General features: G+C 41.7%; 1 protein-coding gene and 1 long non-coding RNA gene across 2 annotated transcripts in view; both read right to left on the reverse strand.

The window, feature by feature from the left end:
* Positions 1-683: 683 nt before the first annotated feature.
* The window catches only part of LOC115466383 (vomeronasal type-2 receptor 26-like), a 56713-nt gene continuing 33253 nt past the window's right edge, over positions 684-24143 (reverse strand). The window contains exons 4-5 of the mRNA XM_030197578.1: positions 4826-4952; positions 684-1579 (exon numbers count right to left, since the gene is read on the reverse strand). Of these exons, the coding sequence (XP_030053438.1) occupies positions 684-1579; positions 4826-4952 (1023 nt within the window). The remainder of the gene's footprint in view (positions 1580-4825; positions 4953-24143) is intronic.
* On the reverse strand, positions 6505-21324 carry LOC115466385. Its single transcript, XR_003941542.1, has 3 exons — positions 20981-21324; positions 9754-9758; positions 6505-6515 (listed from the first exon to the last, which is right to left on the reverse strand). It is a non-coding gene; the product is annotated as an uncharacterized LOC115466385 (long non-coding RNA).

A 24143-nucleotide genomic window follows, 5' to 3' on the forward strand; every position in this document is an offset into this window, starting at 1 on the left:
TGTCAGGCTCAGAACACCGTCATATCCAGTATGTGTGTACACAACGATAATTTCAAGCAGTGCCACACGCTGCCCGGTTACCATTGGGTTTGCGTAGGAGCCCTTACTGCCACTTCAATGGGTGGTAGTAAGGGCCCCCCCAAAATGACCATGCGGCAAGTTCTTCATTTGTCGCACCGCCATTTCTTTAAAAAAAGAAAGACTTCCCTTTTACCCACTGCAGTAAAAGAGGGTTAAAAACATGCACCAAAGTCAGTGCAGGCCCTCTTTTGCTGCATCTCAGTAAAAGGGACCCTTAACTCTCCATTGCCCAAGATACAAAATAAGTACCTGTATGTATAATGAATAAACTGCTTGGATTGTAACCACAGAAAGGCAGAATATCAAATCCCATCCCCTTTCTAACTAACCCCAAGTGTTACTGCACTGTTTCCCTGATGTGTGGAGGATGGCTCAGAAATCTATTTATTACAATAAAAAGATATCACCAACAACTTTATTATTGACCACTATATCTTCTTAATTTTATATTCAAACTGTGTATAATATCTAATTTTAGCTATAATATAAAATATATGAAATTTAGGATGACCCCAACCAATGATGCAGTTTCTGGTTGGACTTGCCCAACAACTGATAACAATATTTAAATGAATCGATCCTGTACACCAATATTGATAATTCTAGTTTTTTGATAAGCATTTTCTGCTGTTCCTTTTAGGTCTCAGCAGAATAACATAGCACTTAGGGAAAAAGATACAGCCCAGAAGTCCAGCACTGGAGGCCAGAATAGCAAATATCTCCACTGCCACCATGTATTTGCCCTTGGTACTCAGGTATGTTGGGATGAAGGAGACCCAGACACTGCAGAACACCAGCATGCTGAAGGTGATGTACTTGGCCTCATTGAACCTGTCAGGCAGATTTCTTGCTAAGAAAGCTACGATGAAGCTGAGACCAGCCAAAAATCCCAGGTAACCCAAAACACAGTAAAATGCAACTATTGATCCTTCATTACATTCAGTAAGTATAGTTCCAGTTTCTGAATTCTTATTAAGATATGGGAATGGGGGAGCAGTGAACAACCAGACAAGACACAGAACAGTTTGAATAAGGGAACAGGAAATTACTATAGAAAATGAAACCCTGGAACCCATCCATTTCCGGAGCTTACTTCCAGGCTTGGTGGCATGAAAGGCTGTGACCACAGTGATGGTTTTGGCCAATACTGCGGAGAGAGCAATGGAAAAACTGATCCCAAAGGCAGTCTGTCGGAGAAAACAGGTCACTTTGTCAGGATGGCCTATGAAGACCAAGGAGCAGATGAAGCAGAGCATGAGGGAGATGAGGAGAACATAACTAAGTTCTCGGTTGTTCGCTTTCACTATGGGAGTATCTTTGTAATGAATAAAGATCCCCAAGATGGCTGTATTAATGAGAATTAAGAAAATGCAAATGAAAGTCAAAGTTATCCCCAAAGGTTCTTCATAGGTCAGGAAGATTATCACTTTCGGGATGCAGGCATCTTTCTTCTGATTGGGCCATTGGTCCTCTAGGCATTTCATACAAGCATCCATATCTAACAATGAAAAATATTGTCCCAATATCTCACAGATAGCATCAGTTATAGGACATTAGCTTTTCCTTATAATAAGGCTTGTTTCAAAATGACAGACAGTATCAAACATTAAAGAGTAATGAACAATGAGCTTACTGGAAATGTAATCATGTATTATCTTTTAGAAGAGCAAAAGAGGAGCAGACCCACATAGAAAAATGAAATAATATTTATTTAACGGAGATACATAAAAACAGCATACAATTTTCCTCTAACTGCCCAACATGGCCATGTTTCACCCTAAAAAGAGCTGAGACAGGGGGTTAAAAGGGCGCCTTAAGTTGTGTGCACTAATTTGGTTAATTGATTAACAAACCAATCAGTGCTGATATTTGGTAGTTAACAACCAATTAACAGTTAATTAGAATTTATACATACAACTTTCTAGGTGTATTCTACAATATAGGCCCAGATGCATCAACCAAACGTAAAAGAATGTAAAACGTAAAAGTTCTTACCGAATTTGAAAAAACAATGCACTAAAAAAACACCTCAGAAATGTTCGGTGCAGTATTCCAAAGTCGGATGCATTAAAGTATCGTTAATTTGGTCAAATCTCCGCCTGCGGTATAGGGAACGCATGCTCACAATTGCCAAGAAGAATAGCTGATCGGGTAAAAAGTGTGGGCAAATTGTGCCAAGCATGCGCTCAGCACAATCCTCCCGCACTTGTTTGACAGGTCTGGGCTGTCAAAAGCCCAAACCTGTCAAACACCCTGTCAAACTAGAAATACCCTGCCCCGAGGCCCAAGCAACGGGGGCTGGAGGTCCAGTGGTGGGCAACAACAAAATTTACTTTGTAACCTCTGTAAAGTGAATAAAATACTGCACCCACAAAACCAGGGTTATTCATAGAAATAAAAAAAATTGTTAGGTATACAGTCAGAAGAGGAAATACTGGCCGGCAACAAAACCCCCTCCCACTCACCGAGCAAAGGAAGTCTCCAGCCCCCCCCCCCCCAAACCCCTGAAATTGGTCCCTGGTGGTCTAGTGGCCGCCAACAAAACACCCACCCACCCAGCGAGCGGAGGGGGACTGGAGGTCCGGCGGACCTCTAGACCACCCCAACTCCCCCCCCAATGTTGTTCCAGCAAGTGCAGCCCCCCTACCTTAGTTGGAGGAGGGACGCAGCCTGCCTCCCTCCTCTTCTTTGGCTTGACGACATCAAAATCCTGGGATGCGCTGGGCGGGGCTACAGACCATGTAAGGGAATCGCCAAAGAAGAGGAGGGGGGGAGTTGGGGTGGTCTAGAGGTCCGCTGGACCTCCAGCCCCCCTCCGCTCGCTCGGTGGGTGGGTGGGTGTTTTGTTGGGGGGCTGTACTTGCTGGAACAACATTGGGGGGGGATTTGGGGTGGTCTAGAGGTCCGCCGGACCTCCAGTCCCCCTCCGCTCGCTGGGTGGGTGGGTGTTTTGTTGGCGGCCACTAGACCACCAGGGACCAATTTCAGGGGTTTGGGGGGGGGGGGGGGGCTGGATACTTCCTTTGCTCGGTGGGTGGGAGGGGGTTTTGTTGCCGGCCAGTATTTCCTCTTCTGACTGTATACCTAACAATTTTTTTTATTTCTATGTATAACCCTGGTTTTGTGGGTGCAGTGTTTTATTCACTTTACAGAGGTTACAAAGTATTTACGAGTCCACACAGCCACAAGGAGAGGTACAGACCTCTCGTTGTTTTTCCAGCGTTTTTCCTTCATTAAGGCATTCGGAAAAGGTTGGTGCATCTCGGTTCAATGGGGTTTGTACACGAATTGCTCATCTGCATTCCGTTTTCGTTAGCTGCTAGCTTCGTTGGTAAAAGCCCTTTGATGCATGCAACGGATCAAAATTTCCTCGTTGGAGGGTCGTTAAAGGGTCGTTAAAGTTTAGTGCATCTGCCTCATAGTGTGCAGCTAAAAAGGGAGCATGGCCATGGGCATGGAATGGGCAGGCTGTGGGTGTTTCAAAAAACTATGCACACTATTATGGAAAACATCCAAACTGTACCTAAGTTAGATGTAGATATTTAGGCATGGTTTTAGCAGTCCTAAATGGGTGTATCTAAATTTTAGTTGTAACAATGGTATGTGAGCATATTTTATAAACTACACTTAACTTTAGGCATAGTTTATAGAATCACACCCAGTGCATGGTTTTTCAGTGCCAATTTTTAAAGTGCCATTTGAGTTTTGCCCCCTAATGGCCAGATTCTATATTTCATGCCTTAATTTACATGTGGAAATTGAAGCATATTCTATTATATAACCTAACTGGTGAACTAGCTAATCAGCGCTGTCAATTGGATGTTAACAAGCAATTATCAGCACTAATTGACATAAATTAGAATTTCCATGCACTATTGTCAAAGCAAATTCTGTAACGTGATGCACTTGAATTCTAAGTCACATAGTTGAAAATTGGGTGTGGATATAGGTGCGGAATGGGTGAGTCATGGGCATTTCTATAAGATATGTGCATTGTTATAGAATACACCCGTTCAGGATATACACCAGGTTATAGTTAGTGTAACTGACCATTACTAAATTTAGTGGTGTGGACCCTCGCTCAGTATTCTATATACCACATGGAAATTGAAACCTATTCTTAAAATGTAGGTATACTTTAGAGAACACGCCTAGGTGTATTTTTTTTCTGCACAGAATTTTCAGGCACCAAATATAGAATCTATATATAGAGAGAATTTATGTTAAGCCCTTGATACAGTCCTTGTTAGGGCAAAATATGGCGGGTAGAAGAAAATTGTATGCTGTTTTTATGTATCTGCATTGGACAAATATTATTTCATTTTTCTTCGTGGTTATGCTCTTCTTTTGCTGTTCTAGATATTGCAAACCTCTTGCCTGTTTGCTTCTTGAGATTACCTAATAAAAATACTTCCATCAGAAATGGATGCTTTTAAAGGATTCCATACGTCTTATCCAATCAGGGTGTGTGATTAGTTTTGCTAGCAGTGTCCAGCTCATATTTTTGGATTAGGCATAAGGTATTCCACTAGGCCATGTGAAGACCCATTTTACATAGAATATTGAGATTGCAATTTAGACATCCAGATCAGGGTGTGGTCAATTATGGCAATGTTTTGGAAAAAGCAGGAATGGATACATATTTGCTGTCCCATGTTGGGTCTTCAATAAAGGCTGAATATGGGCCTGATAGTGACCAAACAGTGCCCATGAGCGTGGCACATTAAAACATGAATTCACTCACCAGTTTGGTTGGTGATCTCTCCCTCTGGACAGGGGATGCAGTCATAGCAGCAGACAGGCTTTCCTTCCCTGGTTAATTTCCTAAACCCAGCAGGGCAACTCTGGCTGCATCTGGACTCTGGAGGTGTCTGAGTATTGGGACAAAATCGGAATAACTTGACATAATACTGGATTATGACGTTGCAAATGCAGTGTTACTTTTCTGTTTAAACATGAGTCATTTTTTCCATTTAGATTTTGAGCTCATTACCAAGAAATTCTGTAGAATATAGAGATCAGTATGAGCTCTATTTTGATTGGAAATATAAATAATATGAAATATGTTTGGCCTGGAATCAGTCATTTAGGCTGATTGGGGAATGTTTTGAATAATGTTACTGTGCTGGTCATCTTTAAGTTTGAATAAAAGTATGAGAAAATACCTCTGCTTTCTCAAATAACTCTAAAGGTAATCAATAGAAATAGAACAAAGTAAAATATGGAAAAGAAAATAAGATGATACCTTTTTTTATTGAACATAGCAATATATTTTTCATTAGCTTTCGAAGGTAGTCCATCTTCGTCAGATCAGAAATAAGCAAATGTTGATAGATGACAGTATATATAAGTTAAACATCAAAGCATTTCAGTGACAGTCTAACAGGATAAGGGTGTGTTAGATAAGAGACAGGGAGAGCTGGGTGGATGAGGGACAGGGAGATATGCATGGTGATAACAGGGTGATAAAGCAGTACAATTGTATGGTTTATAATGGGCTAGAAAACCCAGATCTTTGTTAAGTCTTGTCTGGTGGGTGTCAAAATATTTAATCATTCTGACTTCAAAGGTCTTACGTTCCTGTATTGTTTTAAAGTTCCCTTTCAGTATTCTTACCATAAAATCATTGGTACAGTGTTCTGGTTTTGTAAAGTGCAGCCCCACAGAGGTGACATCCTGGTTGGTACTGGCATTTTTCATATGATGTCTATGTAAATTAAATCTCTTCTTTAGCATCTGACTTGTTTTTCCAATGTAGCACCTTTCATTGCATTTTTTTACACTGAATGATATATACCACATTGGAAGATGAGCATGTGAAGGATTCTTTAATGTTGAATATTTTTCCTTTGGGTAGCATGTAGAATATGCCCACAGAAGGATGGTTAGGTATGAGTTTCTTTTGTTTAAAACTGTATACCAGTCATTTCCACAACAAAGAAACTCTCAACAGACTGGTATACAGTTTTAAACAAAAGAACACATATTTCATCCCACAGGATGGACAAAACAACAAACTGAACAACTACATAGAAAGTTTCAGACATAGGGTAAAATCAAAACTTTCCAGCAAACAAAAGAAAATTCTGTACAATCTTACTCCACCAGAAAGAGTGGCCATAAGAACTCTACAAAATAACCAATGCATTATCATCAAACCCGCAGACAAAGGAGGCTCAGTGGTGATTATGGACACACAAAAATACATCGAAGAAGGACACAGACAGCTCTCAGATAGCACATACTACAGGAAACTACATGAGGACCCCACACAGGATTATGCAAAACAGCTGAAAGACCTTATCCCAAAACAAGTACAGCCGCATTTAAAGAAACTCATACCTAACCATCCTTCTGTGGACATATTCTACATGCTACCCAAAATCAACAAACCTGAAAATCCTGGTAGACCAATCATATCTGGTATTAGCACACTCACGGAGGAAATATCTGGACTTATAGAGGGGATTCTGAAACCTTTCTTGCACAAGACAAACAGCTTCATACAAGACACCATAGATTTTCTGAATAAATTGAAAAACATCAAGCAGTTACCACCAGGTATGCTTCTGGTCAAAATGGATGTAGAATCACTATACAGCAACATTCCCCATGCAGATCGCATAGCTGCATGTGAGAAACTCCTAAAAACATCCACACTGGACCATCAATACTCACCAGACACTATCACAGAATTAATCAAATTTATTCTAACTCACAACTATTTCCGCTTTAACAATGATATCTATCTACAAATCATGGGCACTGCGATGGGCACCATGACAGCATGCTCAATATGCCAACCTCTTTATGGTTGAGCTGGAAGAGACATTTCTGAATACATACCAGACCAAACCCCTAAAATACTACCGTTACATCGATGACATTTTTATGATTTGGACTGAGGGGGAAGAAACTCTGAAACAATTTTACAGTTCCTTCAATACATACCATCCTACAATCAGATTCAAAATTGACTACTCCCCAGAAAAAGTCAATATTTTGGACACCACAGTCTCAATCAGCGATAGCTATATAGAAACATCCATATACAAGAAACCCACAGACAAATGCAGCTACCTCCACAACTCCAGCTTCCACCCTTCACATACTAAAAGATCCATTCTCCGAGGACAAGCAGGCTACTTGTTCTCACATGTGGGTCAACATCTGCGTCGGCCCACGAACTGGCATTTTGAAAGCAAAATATTTAAAAAATTTTGCCAGCATCTTCTGGTGCGCTTGGATCGCACACCATGCATGCTCGGACTGATTTCCCTCCCGTCGCGCAAGCACGTCTCCTCAGTTTCTTTTTTCCTCAGTGAGGTGCCACAGATTTCTCCTGTGCTCCTCGCTTGGACCGGGACAAGAGTCTTCGTTTTTTAGGCGTCTCCTTCTTTGTTTTGTAAAAAAAAAAAAAAAAAAAGAGTTCCTTCCTTTGTTTTTTGGTTTTAGTCTTTTTTCCCCTAATTTTAAGTTTTATTTCTTTTTCGACGTGGCCGGCCTTTAGGATGCGCGATCGAGATTCTCCCTTTTTTGTGCTCTCTTCTTTTTGGCACAATCGCGTCGTTTGATTTTGCCGAAGCCATTTTCCCTTCCATGTCATCGAAGACACCCAGCGGCTTCAAACGTTGTACCCGGTGCAACCGGTCCATGTCAGGTACCGATACTCACTTGTGGTGTATCCAGTGCCTTGGGTCCAACCATAGCCCAGCTGCTTTTAGTCTATGTCTTCATATGAAGAAATGGACTCAAGTGTCTAGAGAAGCCCAAAGAGAAAAACTTTGTGGGGCTCGGTCTGGTCCTTTGACATCAACATCGGTACCGAGGTCGGCGGTGGTGACATTGAGGGAAGCATCGACATCAGGAGGAGAGGTAATGGCTGCTGAGAGACCAACTCGCGCTGGGAACAGTGAGGCATCGAGTGGGTCTCCACCAGCCTCAAGGCCTTCTGTTATGCAGGCCCCCTGGGAAAGACCTTCGTCGGACCTGGCACCAACGAGATGTGAGGATTCCATGTCCTCCTCATCAGTACCGAGGAGTCTCATTGACGGGCGTCGAGCAAAGGCTCAGAAGCACTGTCATCATTCTCTTTCGACACACAATGCTGGGAGCTCTGGGGTGTCGAGGGACTCGACATCCTAGAAGCGTCAGCGCCGACAGGACCACTCCCTCTCTATAAGGAGGTGCCGATGCGTCGGTCTCCTTGCAGCCCGGTACCTGCTCCCAAACCTCAGCAGATTCTACCACCGGTTGTTCCACCCACCCTGCAGCCATCTCCGATGGTGGCTCTCGACGAGCACATCCGGGCCTTGCTTCCAGAGCTTCTGGAAGGACTGCTGTGCCAGTCTGCTTCAAGGTCGGGTGTGCTTTCGCCTTCCATCTGCTGCAGCGATGTCTGGCCCTTAACCTGTGGTGAGGTCCCCGGCCTCGGTGCCACCTGCGGCATCGGTGTCAACTGCCACCCAGTTTGTCTCCCCTTCAACATCGGTGGAGGAAGCTTCTCCGCAGTCCAGGCGGGCGTCGGCCTCTCGACATCACCATCAAGGGCATCGTTCCTCGGCGTCAAGGCAGGCTCAGTCTCGGAGTGCCCTGAGGGAGGTTTAATCCGATACTGAAGAGGAGCGTTTGTGGGAGTCAGAGGAAGATCCCAGGTACTCTTCTTCTGACAAGTCCTATGGGATTCCCTCTGAACCTTCCCCTCCACCAGAAAGGAGACTGTCTCCACCGGAGAGTCTGTCCTTTACATCTTTTGTCCCGAAAATGGCTACGGCTATTCCTTTCCCTATGGAGGTTGATGATGAGCCCAGGGCTGAGATGCTCGAGGTCCTGGATTATCCTTCTCCACCTAGAGAGGCTGTGATGGCTCCTCTATATAAGGTACTGAAGGAAGTCCTTATGCGAAAGTGGTCGTCCCCTCTGTCTGGCCCTGTGGTCCCGAAGAAAGCTGAGTCCCAGTATCGGATCCACGGTGAACCTGGATTGATGAGGTCTCAGTTACCCGCCATGGTGGTGGACTCCACCCTCAAGAGAGCCAGGAGTACTAGAGACTATGCCTCAGCACCCCCAGGCGGAGAAGCTAGGACTTTGGACTCTTTTGGGAGGAATACATATCAGGCCCTATGCTCGCCTCCAGAATTCAGTCATACTAGCTCTTCACGAGCGTCCACGTGTGGAACTCGGTGAAGCAACTGTCAAGCTTGGTTGATGCCGTCCCTCTGGAGCAGGCCGAGCCTTTTCACTAGGTGGTCAGGCAGCACAAGCAGGTACTTGCAGAGCAACTCTCCGCCCTTCTAAAGGCCAATGAGGTCAAACCTGTTCTACCAGGGGAAGAAGGGCTGGGATTCTATTCCAGGTACTTTCTTGTGCAAAAGAAAACAGGAGGGATGCGTCCCATCCTAGACCTAAGGGCCCTGAACAAATTCCTAGTCCGAGAAAAGTTCAAGATGGTTTTCCTGGGCACCCTTCTTCACATGATTCAGGAAAACGATTGGCTATGTACTCTGGACTTAAAGGATGCTTACACACACGTCTTGAAACTTCCAGCTCACAGGAGGTATCTTTGATTTCAGTTGGTAACACAACCCTTTCAGTACTGTGTACTGCCTTTTGGTCTAGCGTCTGCGCCCAGAGTGTTTACAAAGTACCTTGCTGTAGTCGCAGCATCACTACACAGACTGGAAGTGCATGTGTTTCCTTATCTCAATGATTGGCTGGTGAAGAACACCTCGAAGGAAGGTGCTTGGGAGTCCATGCGAATGACTATTCAGGTGCTGGAGCTACTGGGGTATGTAGTGTTTTTAATTGACCTCTTTTAGACCCCTTCTGGACTTTTCCAAATGGGGAGGGGAACATCTTAAGTTCATCCAGAAGATTCTTTATAGTTTCCCTCCAATCCCAGGGTGGTTGGTTCTGGGGAGGCATCAGAAGGCGTAATTCAAAACTGATCCCCATGACCTCTGCTTTCTGTCTCTCTGGGTCTAGGTGTATTCTGGGCCATTTATGTTCCCACATATAGTCTATTAGAATCTATCAGTATTTTGTGCACAAAATGAGTGTCTGGTGTGGGTTTAGTTTAGTTTGTAAAATAAGTGACAGGTAAGGAATACTTGAAAATGAAGACAGAGATAGGTTTCAGATAGAAGGCATTTATTCTTACCAAAGTTTCAAATTAACACAGACATCGGATGGATTCTGGGTTCAATGGCACAGCGCTCTGCCGTCTGAGATGCGTTGGGGACGACTCCGAACTTAAGCCAAAATCACCCTTCTTTTATACTCTCATCTCTCTATTGAAGTCTATGGCAGCACCTATTTTGGGACCTGTTTTTTTCAAATATTTCTCAATTTCTGTGGTTAAACTGTCGTGTCCTGCCATCTGTTGTTCTGTACCCAACTCTTTCCGTTCCAGCTATTGCAAGTTATTTCGCAATTTCCTCTTTTGTCAACATGTTTTTCTCTTCTGCCAGAACATCTTATTCTTAGCATATCAGTTTCACTTCCCCTTTTTCTATTATCTTATGATCTAAGTTTCATCTTATAGAAAGACAAACTCCATTTTAATAAGTGCTACATTCAATTTGTACCTGATTTTGTTCTATAAGGCCATTAGTAGGTTATCAGGCCTAGGCAGTGCTTTTCAGCTGTACAAAGCTATGTAGTTTGGCCTGCCACTATTCCAGTGGATAGATCTTAGGGTAGAACACATATTAACTTGCAGGAAAAGCAAGTCCATGCTCAGCCAGTCATAGATTTTTAAACCTAGCTGGTATTTTTACAGCCTGAGTCCTAAAATCTGGCCTTCCACCCTTTCGGTGGGCATCCAGTGAGGGCCTCTTGCTGTAGTATAATTATACATTCCCCACTTGTCACCCCCTCTGGAGAGGGGTGACACAAAGCTCGTCAAGCTTGTCATCATCCATTCCAGAAGGTGGTAAGCTATCAAACGAGAGGGGGAGTTTTGGTCTTACAAATTGTTAGAAGGTATGGTGCAAGATAGGAAACTTCATTCTCAGGTGATATATTATTTGGGCATATGGAATTCCCTTTATATTACTCAATCCCTTGGGCCTTAATCTTGATGTTACCCCTCTTGAGGCTAACTCAAACCTGTAGTGAGAGAGGTTTTATGAATGGGACAAATCCATGAGTTCATCTGCAAAATCTCATGAAGTATAGGTATGTAGGTAATAGCAATTTCAGGTGGATCATACTAATAAACACTTTCAGGTCTTGCTATGACTTCTATTGCATCTGTTGCATAGTACATGGGGAGATAATCTAATGTATCTATCTCAGTGGTCCTCGGAAGGAACAGTGGTTTTGATTAAGCATTGTTATGGTGGCTCAACAAATATATGGTTAGTACTCAGATTGCAGGCTGTTTTAGGTTGTAGGTATTCAGAATCCTTAAACAAGTATGAGGTTGTCATATCCAGCAAAAAGGGTCAATCCTAGGAAAATTTATATTAACAAAGGTCATGCATGGATATTGACATATGCATAATGACCTGGAAGTATGGGAAGCATTTTATATATCCGTTACCCCACTTGGAGCTTAGTCAAACCTACAGAAAGACATGCAGCTTAAGTAAGCCTATACCAAAGTTAAACAATTGCATAACAGGTTGATACAAGCAGGGTTTACACCTGCATTACATAAACAGAAATAACGGGGAAACTCTTAGAAAAACAATTAGAACAATAAAGGAAATAATAGGAAAATAAAAATAAAACCTTTTCAATATATATAGACAGGATTGCTGCTAAACTGGAAAATAAAACAAAATATGAATCTATAATGTCCATAAACAGCAACAGTTAATCTCAAATGAAGTATCAGTTCTGAACTCTCTTTCATCGATCATGGTTGAGGCGGTGGAAGCGCTGAAGAATCTGGACGGAGATCTGGAAGATCTAACAGGGCTGGATTTTCATGGTTGGCCTGCTGAAGGAAGTGGCTGGTCTTGAGATGGTTAGGCTGGTAACATCAGGTTCTGCGACTGAGTAAACACGTATATCTTTCACATGGACCCAAGACTTGTGGTCCAGTAGTTTGCAAGGTGTAAAGATCATTGCCACAACCTTAGGGGATCTAACATCATTTGGGCCTGGATAGATCTTGAAGACGTATTTATGGTGTACAAACTTGGATCTTTCCATGTCTTTATTCTAGGCATATACCATCAAGTCCATCAAGAGTCAGAGGCTGGCAAAGGAATAAGCAAAATAACTGTATGCCTGAATGATACATTGCTATATCTTGGTGGGCATAATCAGTGTGAATTGAATAAGCAAAAATAATATATAAATGTCAAGAGAAATGAAAGACAATGTAAACATGGAGAAATCAGTGCTAATTAAGTGCAAAAACAAAAGGGAAACCATAAGGGTTAAATAATGAAAAGCCAATTTTCATAAATAGCAATAGTATATATAAAATTATATCTCCTGTTTGGTAGGGGTCAATTGCAACCCTCTTAATACTAGAAATTGGGATGTGCATAATATATCCCCACTTCTGGCTTGCATAACGTGCGAGACAGATTGGTAATTTTAACGAACACATGATCAAAATAACAATGGTTAAGTATATGGAACAAAAAAAGTACAAAAACTAACAATAAAAATTTAGAGATGATGGTAAATGTTCAAGTTATTGATGTATGGAGGGCAATGTGTTGCCATCTATCGCCAATAGATATGGAATCTTCACCTGCGATGACTAACATTCACCAAGGGTTGAGCCCTCAGCTGCAGGAGGCCAGCAGGACTTACGAGCTAGACGATTCAGAAAGAAGGGTAGAGGCCAAAGCTTCTTGCAACTCCAGTAAGTGGAGAGCCTATCTCTTTCGCTCATGGACCAATCGATGTATCTGTTGAAACCCACATTCAATAATGTCTCGTATCTCACACCGGGTAATGTTGGGGTCTGTGCATCTGTCCTTTAATGTAGCGATTCTTTGCTGCAACATAGCCTTCAGATCAGACACATTATCGGGTAGCTCTTGTTTGCTAGCAGTCGTCTCCTCGTTGAGGGACGTCAGCATCAGAGAGGAGGGCCGTGAGGTGTATCCCTACTATGGTGTGTCCCCAAAACAAAAAAGTATCGAAAATGAAAAATTAAAAAAAATGAAAAAATGAAAAAAAAAAACACTCTGAAGGGTGTAAGATAAAAATAGGCTTAATAAAAAAAAAATAAAAATAAAACCAAATATGATACATCTGAATTGCAGCAAGGCATATTCAGAAGGCAATGCCAGAAAAAGGTTCCTTGAAAAAGACAAATGAAAAAAAACATTCAAAAGTTATTGACCTTCACATAGAGTTTAAGTAACCCTTTTTCAATCAGACAAAGAAGTAGGAAGAAGCATATCGCTTCAAGACAAAATCACCACGTGGCAAGAGTTAGTTGAAGCAAGGTGTTAGTTAAATACACAAAGCATACTGTTTTAAATAGAAAGGAATCAGAAAGTTGAATGCATAATTTTCCTTATTTATGACTGAAAGCTTCACCAATTCTCAATTCAAGAATACTACAAAATCTATGATCAGCGCAAAATGTTCCCCCAAATGGCCAGTTCAAGGGAATATTTCTCGCATTTATTCCATATAACGAATAATGGTTATTAAATATTTCTTCTTTCTTAGACAAGGAAATAATGAAAAGCTTTCAGATATCACACATACCATAGAGAGATTTCAAAAACAAAGGCTTTATATTCATGGGAAAAAAATTAAAGAAGTGAATGTCACATCAATCTAAACAGCGCAACGGTTAAAGCAGTAAACATTTTAAAAATGAGCAATACATAGCTTTTATTTAAAAGGGATCCCGTATAAAGTAAAATGGCATAAATAAGTCAGTTCAGGTATATATAAAAAAAACATAAAATGAATATCCTCTGGGGATCGCTCATCCCTGCAGTTGATAAGAACTCCCCAGGGAAGGTATGCATAGAAACAAATAAATAACTTGCTGACTCAGTTAGGTCATTTGTATGGTACCATAAATATACACTTGCTATTAAACCTAGAGGAATATAAAATAAAGACATGTTACCTGTAATGGAAACAGAAACATCAAACCAACACATATACAGAGAAATGGTTACCGGATACTAAATGAGGAGCCGAGTAGTTTTGAGTAACTGAGAGCAACAAAATCAAATCGTGTTCGGATTACGCCTAGTCATTATGGGGTGGGTAATATTGATCCCTAAATCTTTGGTCACTGCGGACGGTGTTGATCCGGGTTCCATAAAGGGAATGACTGCCGTTCAGGGGGATTTTGACGGATCTGCGATTTTCTAAATCTATATGGCTGTGTCTGAAGACATTCAGCAGCATAATGACCGTATTGTTGGCAGCGATAACAGAGCACATCAGGATAGCGATCAGGGCTAGGCCAGGAACGATAGTCTCGTTGTCGCCTAGTATCTCCAAGAGGGCCCCTTGGGGGACCTCGCTGGGGTTGAGAGCGACGACCTCTTTCTTCAGGGTAATCAATTCTACGGTCTGGGCGGTAGGGCCGTGGGCCCTGATTTCGGGTGTTATTGTCATAGCGTTGATCAGCATACATAACAATAACAGGGGGAGAAGTGTTAGGAGTATTGGTATTGGTGTCAGAGCTCTTAGAGGCTCTTTTCTCTTTGAGATCTTCAGTCTGTAGCACCTCCAAGTTAGTGTGTACTGTCTTACGATGTTGGGCTTCATGTTGCTTGCTTTTAATAAGTCGTCTGCAATGATGAAGGATGTGTTCACGAATTTTAGGCCATTTTTCTAATTGGAGACCCACGGTGTTCTCTAACTTAAGTTTAATTTCTGAAGGTAAGGTTCCCTTCAGTAAATGGTAGAATACTGGGAGGGCATTATCAGAGTCAAATTTTTCCTCTGTTTCTTCCTTATAGAGGTCTTGGAGTCTGAGTAAATAGGCCTCAATAGGCTCTGAATCCATTTCCCATCTTTGGGAAGTGATAACCGAAAAGTCTTTAAGGGTCGGATACATGGTCCGGATTTCCTGGAATACTTTGGTCTGAATTTCTGTCAAAGGGTTGCCATCATACTGAGTATCGGTGGCAAATTTTGCATAGCCCGATTGAGTGAATATGTCAGTGATACTAGCGTGTGGGGTTCTGCCCAGGAGCGCTTTCATATCACCTACTGATAGAGTAGTCCCCAGGGTTATGTCCTGTAATTTCTTTAACCAGCGGTTACCTCCCTGTGCAATATCCGGGAGCTGTAGTATGAGGCTATTCAATTCAACAGCTGAAAGTGGGGTGTATTCCGTATGAGGGACACCACCTGACATTTTATTCAGCAGGGGAAAAAGTTTCACTGATTTAAGGAGATCAATCGAGGTGGTTGGGGGAAACTGATTCTCATACTTTTTCCAAACCTGAAGACCTTGGATTAGATAAAGGGTTGTTTTCTGATCCCAATGGGGGTCGGGGTGGTCATAAATTAGATCTCTTACAAGTGAAAGCTTGTCAGAACGTAAGGATCCTTCACGTGGGAAGAGAGCGGACTGGGGCTGGAGCGCCTCAGACCATCCTGCGAGATTATCAACCCATGGGTGAACGTAATGCCATGAATTCTCATGCAAAGCCACATATTGGGCAGGTGTGCTAGGCGGACTAGATAAGATAGGGTCTGTACTGATATTCAAACTTGTAGGGTGTGGGGAATTGTCAATAACCGCAAGGCAGCGGCTAGATCCTTCATCAGTAAGATAACTGTGAGGATGGCGCTGTCTAGTATGATGAGAAATAACATCATGTTGTTGAGGAAACTCAGATTTTGGTGCAACAGATACCACGGTGTCCGGGGTATCAGGGTGCGGTTGCGTTGTCAGGGACTTGTGTAAGGAACGAAGTCCTTCTGAAACAAACGCGAGGCCATCTCCCATACTAGCCAATGTGTGATCGTATTGTTCTTCCGAGGGGACTGGGGTATTAGGTAACGTGAAACGAGGTGAATCGTCTGCAAGGGAAGGGATTACTTCACTATCTGAAAAAGAGGAGAAATGGAACATCGGAGGAGGCTCGTTTCGAATATCCTCTATGTCCGATTTTGTGGGGAGTTGTTGTTTTAAAACTTCCCATGCTTCGTCTAATGGGGAGAGTCTAACCTTCGGTCGCTCCTTATTAGCTGGTTTGGCTGGGAGTACCAAGGGACGCATTGGCCGTGCACCTAACGTGTCCCATCTAGGAGGAATAGAACACTGAGGTTCTAGAATGGGCATTGAAGGGTTCACTGGAGCAGGGGGTGGTTTAATGAAACCCCGATCATAGAGTTCCTGACAAATAGCCCGTGTCTGTGTAGCAGGACTACATGGAATGAAACCCATCTGTCGTAATTGAGACAGGATAGACTGTAGGGATTCAGCTGGCAAGGGACCAGTTTGGACAGAAGAGTCCAAAGGTAGTGGTGGAGGTGATGTCTGAGTTGTGTGTCCCATATGTGGGTAGGTAGTCGTTTGGGTGGTCATGTGTGAAGTCAACCCGGATCCTAGGCTAGGGTAGGTGGAGGTCTGGGCAGCTACGTCAATTTGACTGATAGCAGGGTACTGGACGGTGGCCGGAACTGATGGGTTCGGGACACAAGGATATTGCTCAATAATGGGAGGGGGTATCTCCATCTCATAGCCTCCAAGAGTACGATATACATGAGGCGGTGGTGGGGTTAGCGTCTGGGTTGTTGCTTGCATCGTTGGAGCAGAGGTAACAGTGGGTAATTGGGCCGAAATCAGGGCTACTGGTTGGGCCACTGGGATTGTTGAAGGGGTTAAAGGCGTCTGAGTTTGTACTGACCCCTGAGATATTGGAATTGAGTTTTTTTGTGATGAGGGAAGAGATAGATCAACAACACCGGCGATGTGCACGGTAGTAGGTGGGTCAAATATCATAGGAGCAGGAGATACTGCAGGCAGCGGGGGTGTCACTGTCTGAGATCCCTGAGAAATCTGTAGCTGAGGATTTGTGTCAGGTTTATCACAATATCCTGGGGGTATTGGGGTATATCCCACTGCACATGGTAACAACTTGGTAGTACTTGCAGCAGTAGCAGCATCATAAGGTGGTGGAGCTGTAGGTGCTACAGGATCTTGATAGGGGGCTTGATCGGTATCTGACTTACCCAGAGCTCTATCGTGCTGGTTTCGTGCAATAAGTATGAATTTGTTAATGGCAGCTAAATGTTTATCCCTAGATTTTCCCGTTTTGTTGGACTCATTGTAGCAGACCAAGGCTTGGAGTTTGCCCTGATCAAATGAGCCCCTTGATGGCCATTCCAGTCCTTGATCCTTAGCGGACCAAGCGGTATGCCAGGTTTGACATAACCGGGTAAGTTCTTTTCTATCAGCGGGAAAGAAATTAAGGACTCTTTCCAAGGGAGTAGGGGACGAGGAAGTGGGCATAGTGGGATCAGAAATAGGGGGAAGACAATTCACATAGGAACTCATAGAAGAGTGTATTCAATATAATGCAATATCTACAAGTGAGATGGTTCAAATCAAAATGCTGAGGTCTATAACAGGGGCAACTAAACAAAACCATGCACGGGAAAATTATCTAAACAAAAGAACATGCATCATGCGTATAACAAAAACACTTATACTCACGCGTCTTCAAGAGCGTCCCATTGGCGGAACCTAAAACATAAATTACTAATTGGCGGAAAGCTCAATGCTTTTGCCGCAGGTTATATTAACAAAGAAATGATAGCCATGAACATGAGAATAGTGCAGGAGTCAGTTGTGTCACTTACTATATATAACCTACTCTAAAAATACTGCCCTCCAGAGTATGCTTCTATAGAAATTGACCATGGGATAACACTCGCCATGAATTTTGACATGGGATAACACTCGCCATGTGATGGGACTACACTCGCCTGGGATCGCACATGGGATAACACTCGCCATGAATTTGGATATGGGATAACACTCGCCATATTGAAAACCCCAAAAGTGGGGGAAGCAAAAACTCCAAAAAAAGATTTTAGCGAACAGCGAAAATAAGTTCTCTAAAATTAAAGGGCAGCGATCTAATTGGTTTTCGCCGGTTAGAAATATGGGAATACACTCGCCATATATGGGAATACACTCGCCATTTTGTCGCTAACCCCCAATAGATGCTTAAATATTCGTCTAGAAGAGAACAAAAATTTAGGGCCCCAGTCAACCTGTCTAAATTTGCAACTAAAGGATTTTAGACGTCTCTGTATATCCCCAGCGCGCATCTGTACCGGTAACTTCTATATGGGCAATAGTCCAATTCAGTGAATGCAGGCCATTCCAAAAATAGAATGGGGTTCTGCTTAAAATCTAATAATTGCGATACCGTCATCCACCTTCGATGGATGTAAGCCCCAGGCATCGATATCAAACCCAATAGTTATAGCGTGACACTGGTATATAAGAAAGTATAGTATGTTCCAGGGAAAAGCCCCTGAAAATTACTATAGAAGTGGTAGAAAAATAGAGAGAAAGACGAAATATTCCAAGGCAAAACAAAACAAATGTAAGCTCTTCGGGGAAGGCACAGTCACAAAAAAGTCATTAGTTGGAACACATTAGCCAGAACTAAAAATGCCAAAGACATCACTTGTCATGCAGCAATGGAAAATAGAATTTTCCATCCAACAAGCCAGTGAAAGGAAACACCGATTTCAACAAAAGGCAAGAAAATGTATATTAACAAAGACATATTAAATATAAGAGAAGCATATAAATCAATAAATTTTGAAACAGGACACCAGAATCGTGGTGTAAAGATGACAAGCTCATACCCATAAATATACACTCAGAAAAGGGACATAGTAAATAAAATAAACCCGAATGCAATGGCAGGAAGCTTTTGTGGCTAAACAGGTGAAAGGGGAAAAAGAACAAATTAAAACATGTGATTCTTACATCAAGAACTTCCAATGATACGGCATAAAACATACATACTAGTCAGTGACTGAAATGATATGTCTAAATGATGACAAACAGAACAGCTGCAGCATTAGAAGGAAAGAGAAGGTTGGGTTATAAAGAACCAACAGGAAATAACTGAAGAAGTTAAGCAACGCTGTATTCTCCTGGTACGCAGCCATCATCTTCTCAACCGGAAAGGTAAAACATATTTTATATGCATATCTGTTAAGGTAAAAGCAAAGAAATGCTGCTATATAGTACATAATAGTTCTACTATCATATAAGTTATACAAGGGGTTATCTAACTGTTAATGTAACAATAATCCATTGTAATTTCATGTGACTTTCTGTGTTGCATCCTAGTTCATATCAAACTTGTTATAAAGACTTACACAATTTAACTCTTTATAGAACCATATTATTTAAAAGCGATTGTCATTCTCAGGACGTGGAAATATTCATCCGGAAACATTATAACATAAGTCATTACTGCAAGTGTTTAAAATAAGCCAGTGCAGGCTGTATGCACTCGGAGGACGAAAACCACAACGCAAACGAGGAAGTGCAGTATTTCCTGTAGATAACGTTATAATATAGTCAGGCTCACCGATGATTAAAAAGTATTAAAAAGCATCCTGAAAAAAACTAACACGATAGTAGGGTGCTGGGGCGGTAACTTATATTTCTTTCATTAAAACAGAGCACAAGAAACCAGAACTATATGAGTATCGGAAATGCAAAGTATATGAGAATCTTATCTAGAGAGTGAATAAGATCCCCCACATATCTAGCGCAGTATAACACAAACAGTAAAATGTCCATATATAGTACAAGCAATAGAAGCTGATGGGCAGGGACAGCATAACCCCTAGCTTATAACGGGAGCAAGATATAATCTATATAGCGTCTAAACAGCAAACTGTAAAGGTATGTTTCCTAATTATGTCACAATAAATACCCATTTCAAACTACAAATTCAGGAAAACCTCAGCAATTATATATGAAATTATACACCGCTTGGGAGAAAGAAACATCGGCTGGCATTGTCAACAACAGGAAACCTTAATATAAAAGTGAATTCAGAACCGATTACACAAGCTAGAAATGACCAAAAGCAAATTTCAAATAGGAAAATAAATGACAAACCTTAAGCATTATTAATTAAAAGTATGAAATTGTCCCAAAACAAATTGTAAATTGAAAAGGTGTGATAAAAGCTTCTAGGACAAGTACAAATGCAAAATTACAACTGTAAAAGGAGAAGAGAAAGCATTAATCAGACCGGAAGATGGCCGTATAGTTTGACAGCCAGCCATAAGTTATAGTATAAAGCACTGATAATACATGAAGGAGAAGAGCATGCTTCTGAAGTCCAGATAGCTTGGAGAATAAATCACAGAGCCGGGGCACAGGAGAATGCTGTATAATTGACAAGAAACCTTTTGCAAGGAGAAAGTATAGGTGGAAGTGAGATAAGTTTAACAGTCTTACAGCCAAAGCTGTGACAGGAGTGAGGGGGTACAGAAAAAGTGACAAATTCACTCTGAGAAGCAGTAACAACGGCAGCTTACTGTCAGGATCGGTGCAGGACTTTTAGGACTTTTAGCAAAGACAAAATACAAAGGTAGAAGACTTAGAGCGTAGTAATAGTTGCATATATAGTGAGTATGACAGAAAGGTGTCGAAAGTGGCAGAGACGGGATTAATGCAGAGAAAAGTAAACCCGGAAGTGTAGCTAAAAGTGGCTACGGGGAAACTATGCACTTATATTCAAAGTCAGATAAATTATCTGTGGTTTCCTGTAGTTTCCGGTAGCTATAGAATTATTTAGAGTCAGATCAAGACTAGCAATCATTTGGAAAAAGCACATAAGTTATTGTTCTGTCAGTTTCCAGCTATACGGCCCTTGTACTGAAATGCTTTTACAGCTCTGAATATGGTTCCTTAATAAGGCTGTGTTATAAAAACAGTTTTAGTTACTAATAGAAACTTGCATGTTCCTGTTTGACAGAAAGGGTGTTGCAAAGCAGGTTAGAAAAGCAAATTAAAACGTGTCATTCTTTCATCATAAACTTCAAGTTTACAGTATATAACATATTGAATCAAGCAGTCCAAATACAATGCTTAATGATGACGAACAGAACAGGCTTAGCATTTGAGGGAAGGGGGGGTGAAAAGTTACCGTTCTATCCATAGGCAGAAAACACATATCTGTGAATAAGATTCCGTTTCAGCATGGCTAGGAAGTCAGCACAGTCTGAGGAAACATTGTGGTTAAGATATATACGGGTTTACAGAAAATTGTTAAAAGGATTTAATGTTGATGCAGATGTTAAAGGAAAAGGAAAATAAAAACCAGAAGGGAAGTGTGCTTCCTGTGCTTAATTTGAGTTTAGTGCTCACTGCAAGCATCGGACATTACGGCTACTGAAAATAGGACTAAACAGCACATAAAAACTTTATGCTGGTATAATTAATCAGGATAGGATTTTATCAAATCAAACATATAGAAGTTCTTAGAAACTATTATGTAAGGAAGCAGGGAGTTAATGTGTGAGGAAGTATGACAAATCTAACTACGTTGCTATTTTACTTGCTCAGATAGACCGCCGTAATCATTCTGTGTTCATATAAAAGCTGTCAATTCTACACTTGATACGGCAACTCCTTCAAAGCAAAAAAATTTTTAATGTCTTCTACTGTGTCTTTAAAATAACGGCAATCTAAATTTCATTACTACCAGTATATCACTTGATTCTGTAAAGTAAGGGTTAATTTTTAGTTTCCGGACTAAGGCTTCCTAGACGATTACAACTGAATTTATGTGCTAAGAAGTATTTTGTTTTGGCATTCTCTTAATCATGTCACATAAAGACAATGGTAAAAATCAAATACCGGAGTGAAAACCACCCTCTTTTGACTGGACCATAACAGAACAAAAACCTAAGGGGGGGCCACGCATGCAAGTACGGATTATTAGGTAAATGTTCCCTTAATTAATCCTATAAGTAAAAGTAATTAGAAAAACCATTATACAGATGTAGTTTAACTGTAATGGCAGGAAACCAAATCATATTACAAAAGGATGTACCGCAATAGTAACAAAAGGGTTTTAGAGCAAAGCTGTAAAAAGACAGAATCTGAAATGTAAGGGTTTCTGTAACAGAGAGGAAATAGAGAGAGAAAGGAAGCTAAGCGAGCCATGTGTGGTCACACAGAAAAGTCAAGGTTAAAAATGCAGAACCACATTGTGGGTTGCGATAAGATCTACCAGTCTGTGTTTTGCAGCATAAAAAATTATAGAGGGAAAACGAAACCCGTCTCTAAGTTCAACTGTTCAAAGTGTCAGAAAACGGGGGAAAGGAAGAAGAAAAGATAATACAGCAATTCACAGAGACAGTGCGGGACAATTTCTTACAAGGTAGAAGCAGAATCGGAGGTTTAAGTGCAGCGCTGAGAAAAAGAGCGCCGGTCTTTTTAGAGGGAGATCACAGCAGTGTATAGGCAGGAAAAGGGGCTGTCAGTAGTTAAGTGCAGAAAAGACACAGACCGGAATGATTTCAGAGAACTGCAGTGAGAAAGAACAGAGATCAGAGTAAGTACAAAGATAGCCAGAATAGGCAAGTGAGACGAAAAGGAGGGAGGCAATAAAAACCGGGCAATTGGGGAGGGCAATCAGGACAGAGAGATATCCTAGTTGAGAGCGCAGGACATACAGGAGGGCAGAGGGAGTGTACTGTCCAAGAACTGCAGTGAGCAGTGAATGAAGGCTCGGACAGAGGTAGGAAAGGAACCAAAAGGATGGACAGAAGAGAGGGGCAGAAAAAGAACAGAGAAGAAACTGGAAAGACAGGAAAGAAATTTTTGAACACATAGATGTATCCCCTCTGGGTTCAAAAATTAGCGTTCGAGGGTCAATATACCCTCTGGCGTACAAATGGGGGGGAGGAAGGTCAGCGAGTACGCTCAGCGACCGGGGCTCACCACTGTTTTTAATTGACCTCTTTTAGACCCCTTCTGGACTTTTCCAAATGGGGAGGGGAACATCTTAAGTTCATCCAGAAGATTCTTTATAGTTTCCCTCCAATCCCAGGGTGGTTGGTTCTGGGGAGGCATCAGAAGGCGTAATTCAAAACTGATCCCCATGACCTCTGCTTTCTGTCTCTCTGGGTCTAGGTGTATTCTGGGCCATTTATGTTCCCACATATAGTCTATTAGAATCTATCAGTATTTTGTGCACAAAATGAGTGTCTGGTGTGGGTTTAGTTTAGTTTGTAAAATAAGTGACAGGTAAGGAATACTTGAAAATGAAGACAGAGATAGGTTTCAGATAGAAGGCATTTATTCTTACCAAAGTTTCAAATTAACACAGACATCGGATGGATTCTGGGTTCAATGGCACAGCGCTCTGCCGTCTGAGATGCGTTGGGGACGACTCCGAACTTAAGCCAAAATCACCCTTCTTTTATACTCTCATCTCTCTATTGAAGTCTATGGCAGCACCTATTTTGGGACCTGTTTTTTTCAAATATTTCTCAATTTCTGTGGTTAAACTGTCGTGTCCTGCCATCTGTTGTTCTGTACCCAACTCTTTCCGTTCCAGCTATTGCAAGTTATTTCGCAATTTCCTCTTTTGTCAACATGTTTTTCTCTTCTGCCAGAACATCTTATTCTTAGCATATCAGTTTCACTTCCCCTTTTTCTATTATCTTATGATCTAAGTTTCATCTTATAGAAAGACAAACTCCATTTTAATAAGTGCTACATTCAATTTGTACCTGATTTTGTTCTATAAGGCCATTAGTAGGTTATCAGGCCTAGGCAGTGCTTTTCAGCTGTACAAAGCTATGTAGTTTGGCCTGCCACTATTCCAGTGGATAGATCTTAGGGTAGAACACATATTAACTTGCAGGAAAAGCAAGTCCATGCTCAGCCAGTCATAGATTTTTAAACCTAGCTGGTATTTTTACAGCCTGAGTCCTAAAATCTGGCCTTCCACCCTTTCGGTGGGCATCCAGTGAGGGCCTCTTGCTGTAGTATAATTATACAGTAGTAAATTACTCCAAGTCCCATCTCACCCCAGTTCAAAAATTGGAATTCATTGGAGCTCTGCTGGACACAAAGACAGGTATGGGATTGGAAG

Source organism: Microcaecilia unicolor, chromosome 3 (genome assembly GCF_901765095.1).
Source record: "Microcaecilia unicolor chromosome 3, aMicUni1.1, whole genome shotgun sequence".
In the NCBI taxonomy this organism is placed as follows: domain Eukaryota; kingdom Metazoa; phylum Chordata; class Amphibia; order Gymnophiona; family Siphonopidae; genus Microcaecilia; species Microcaecilia unicolor.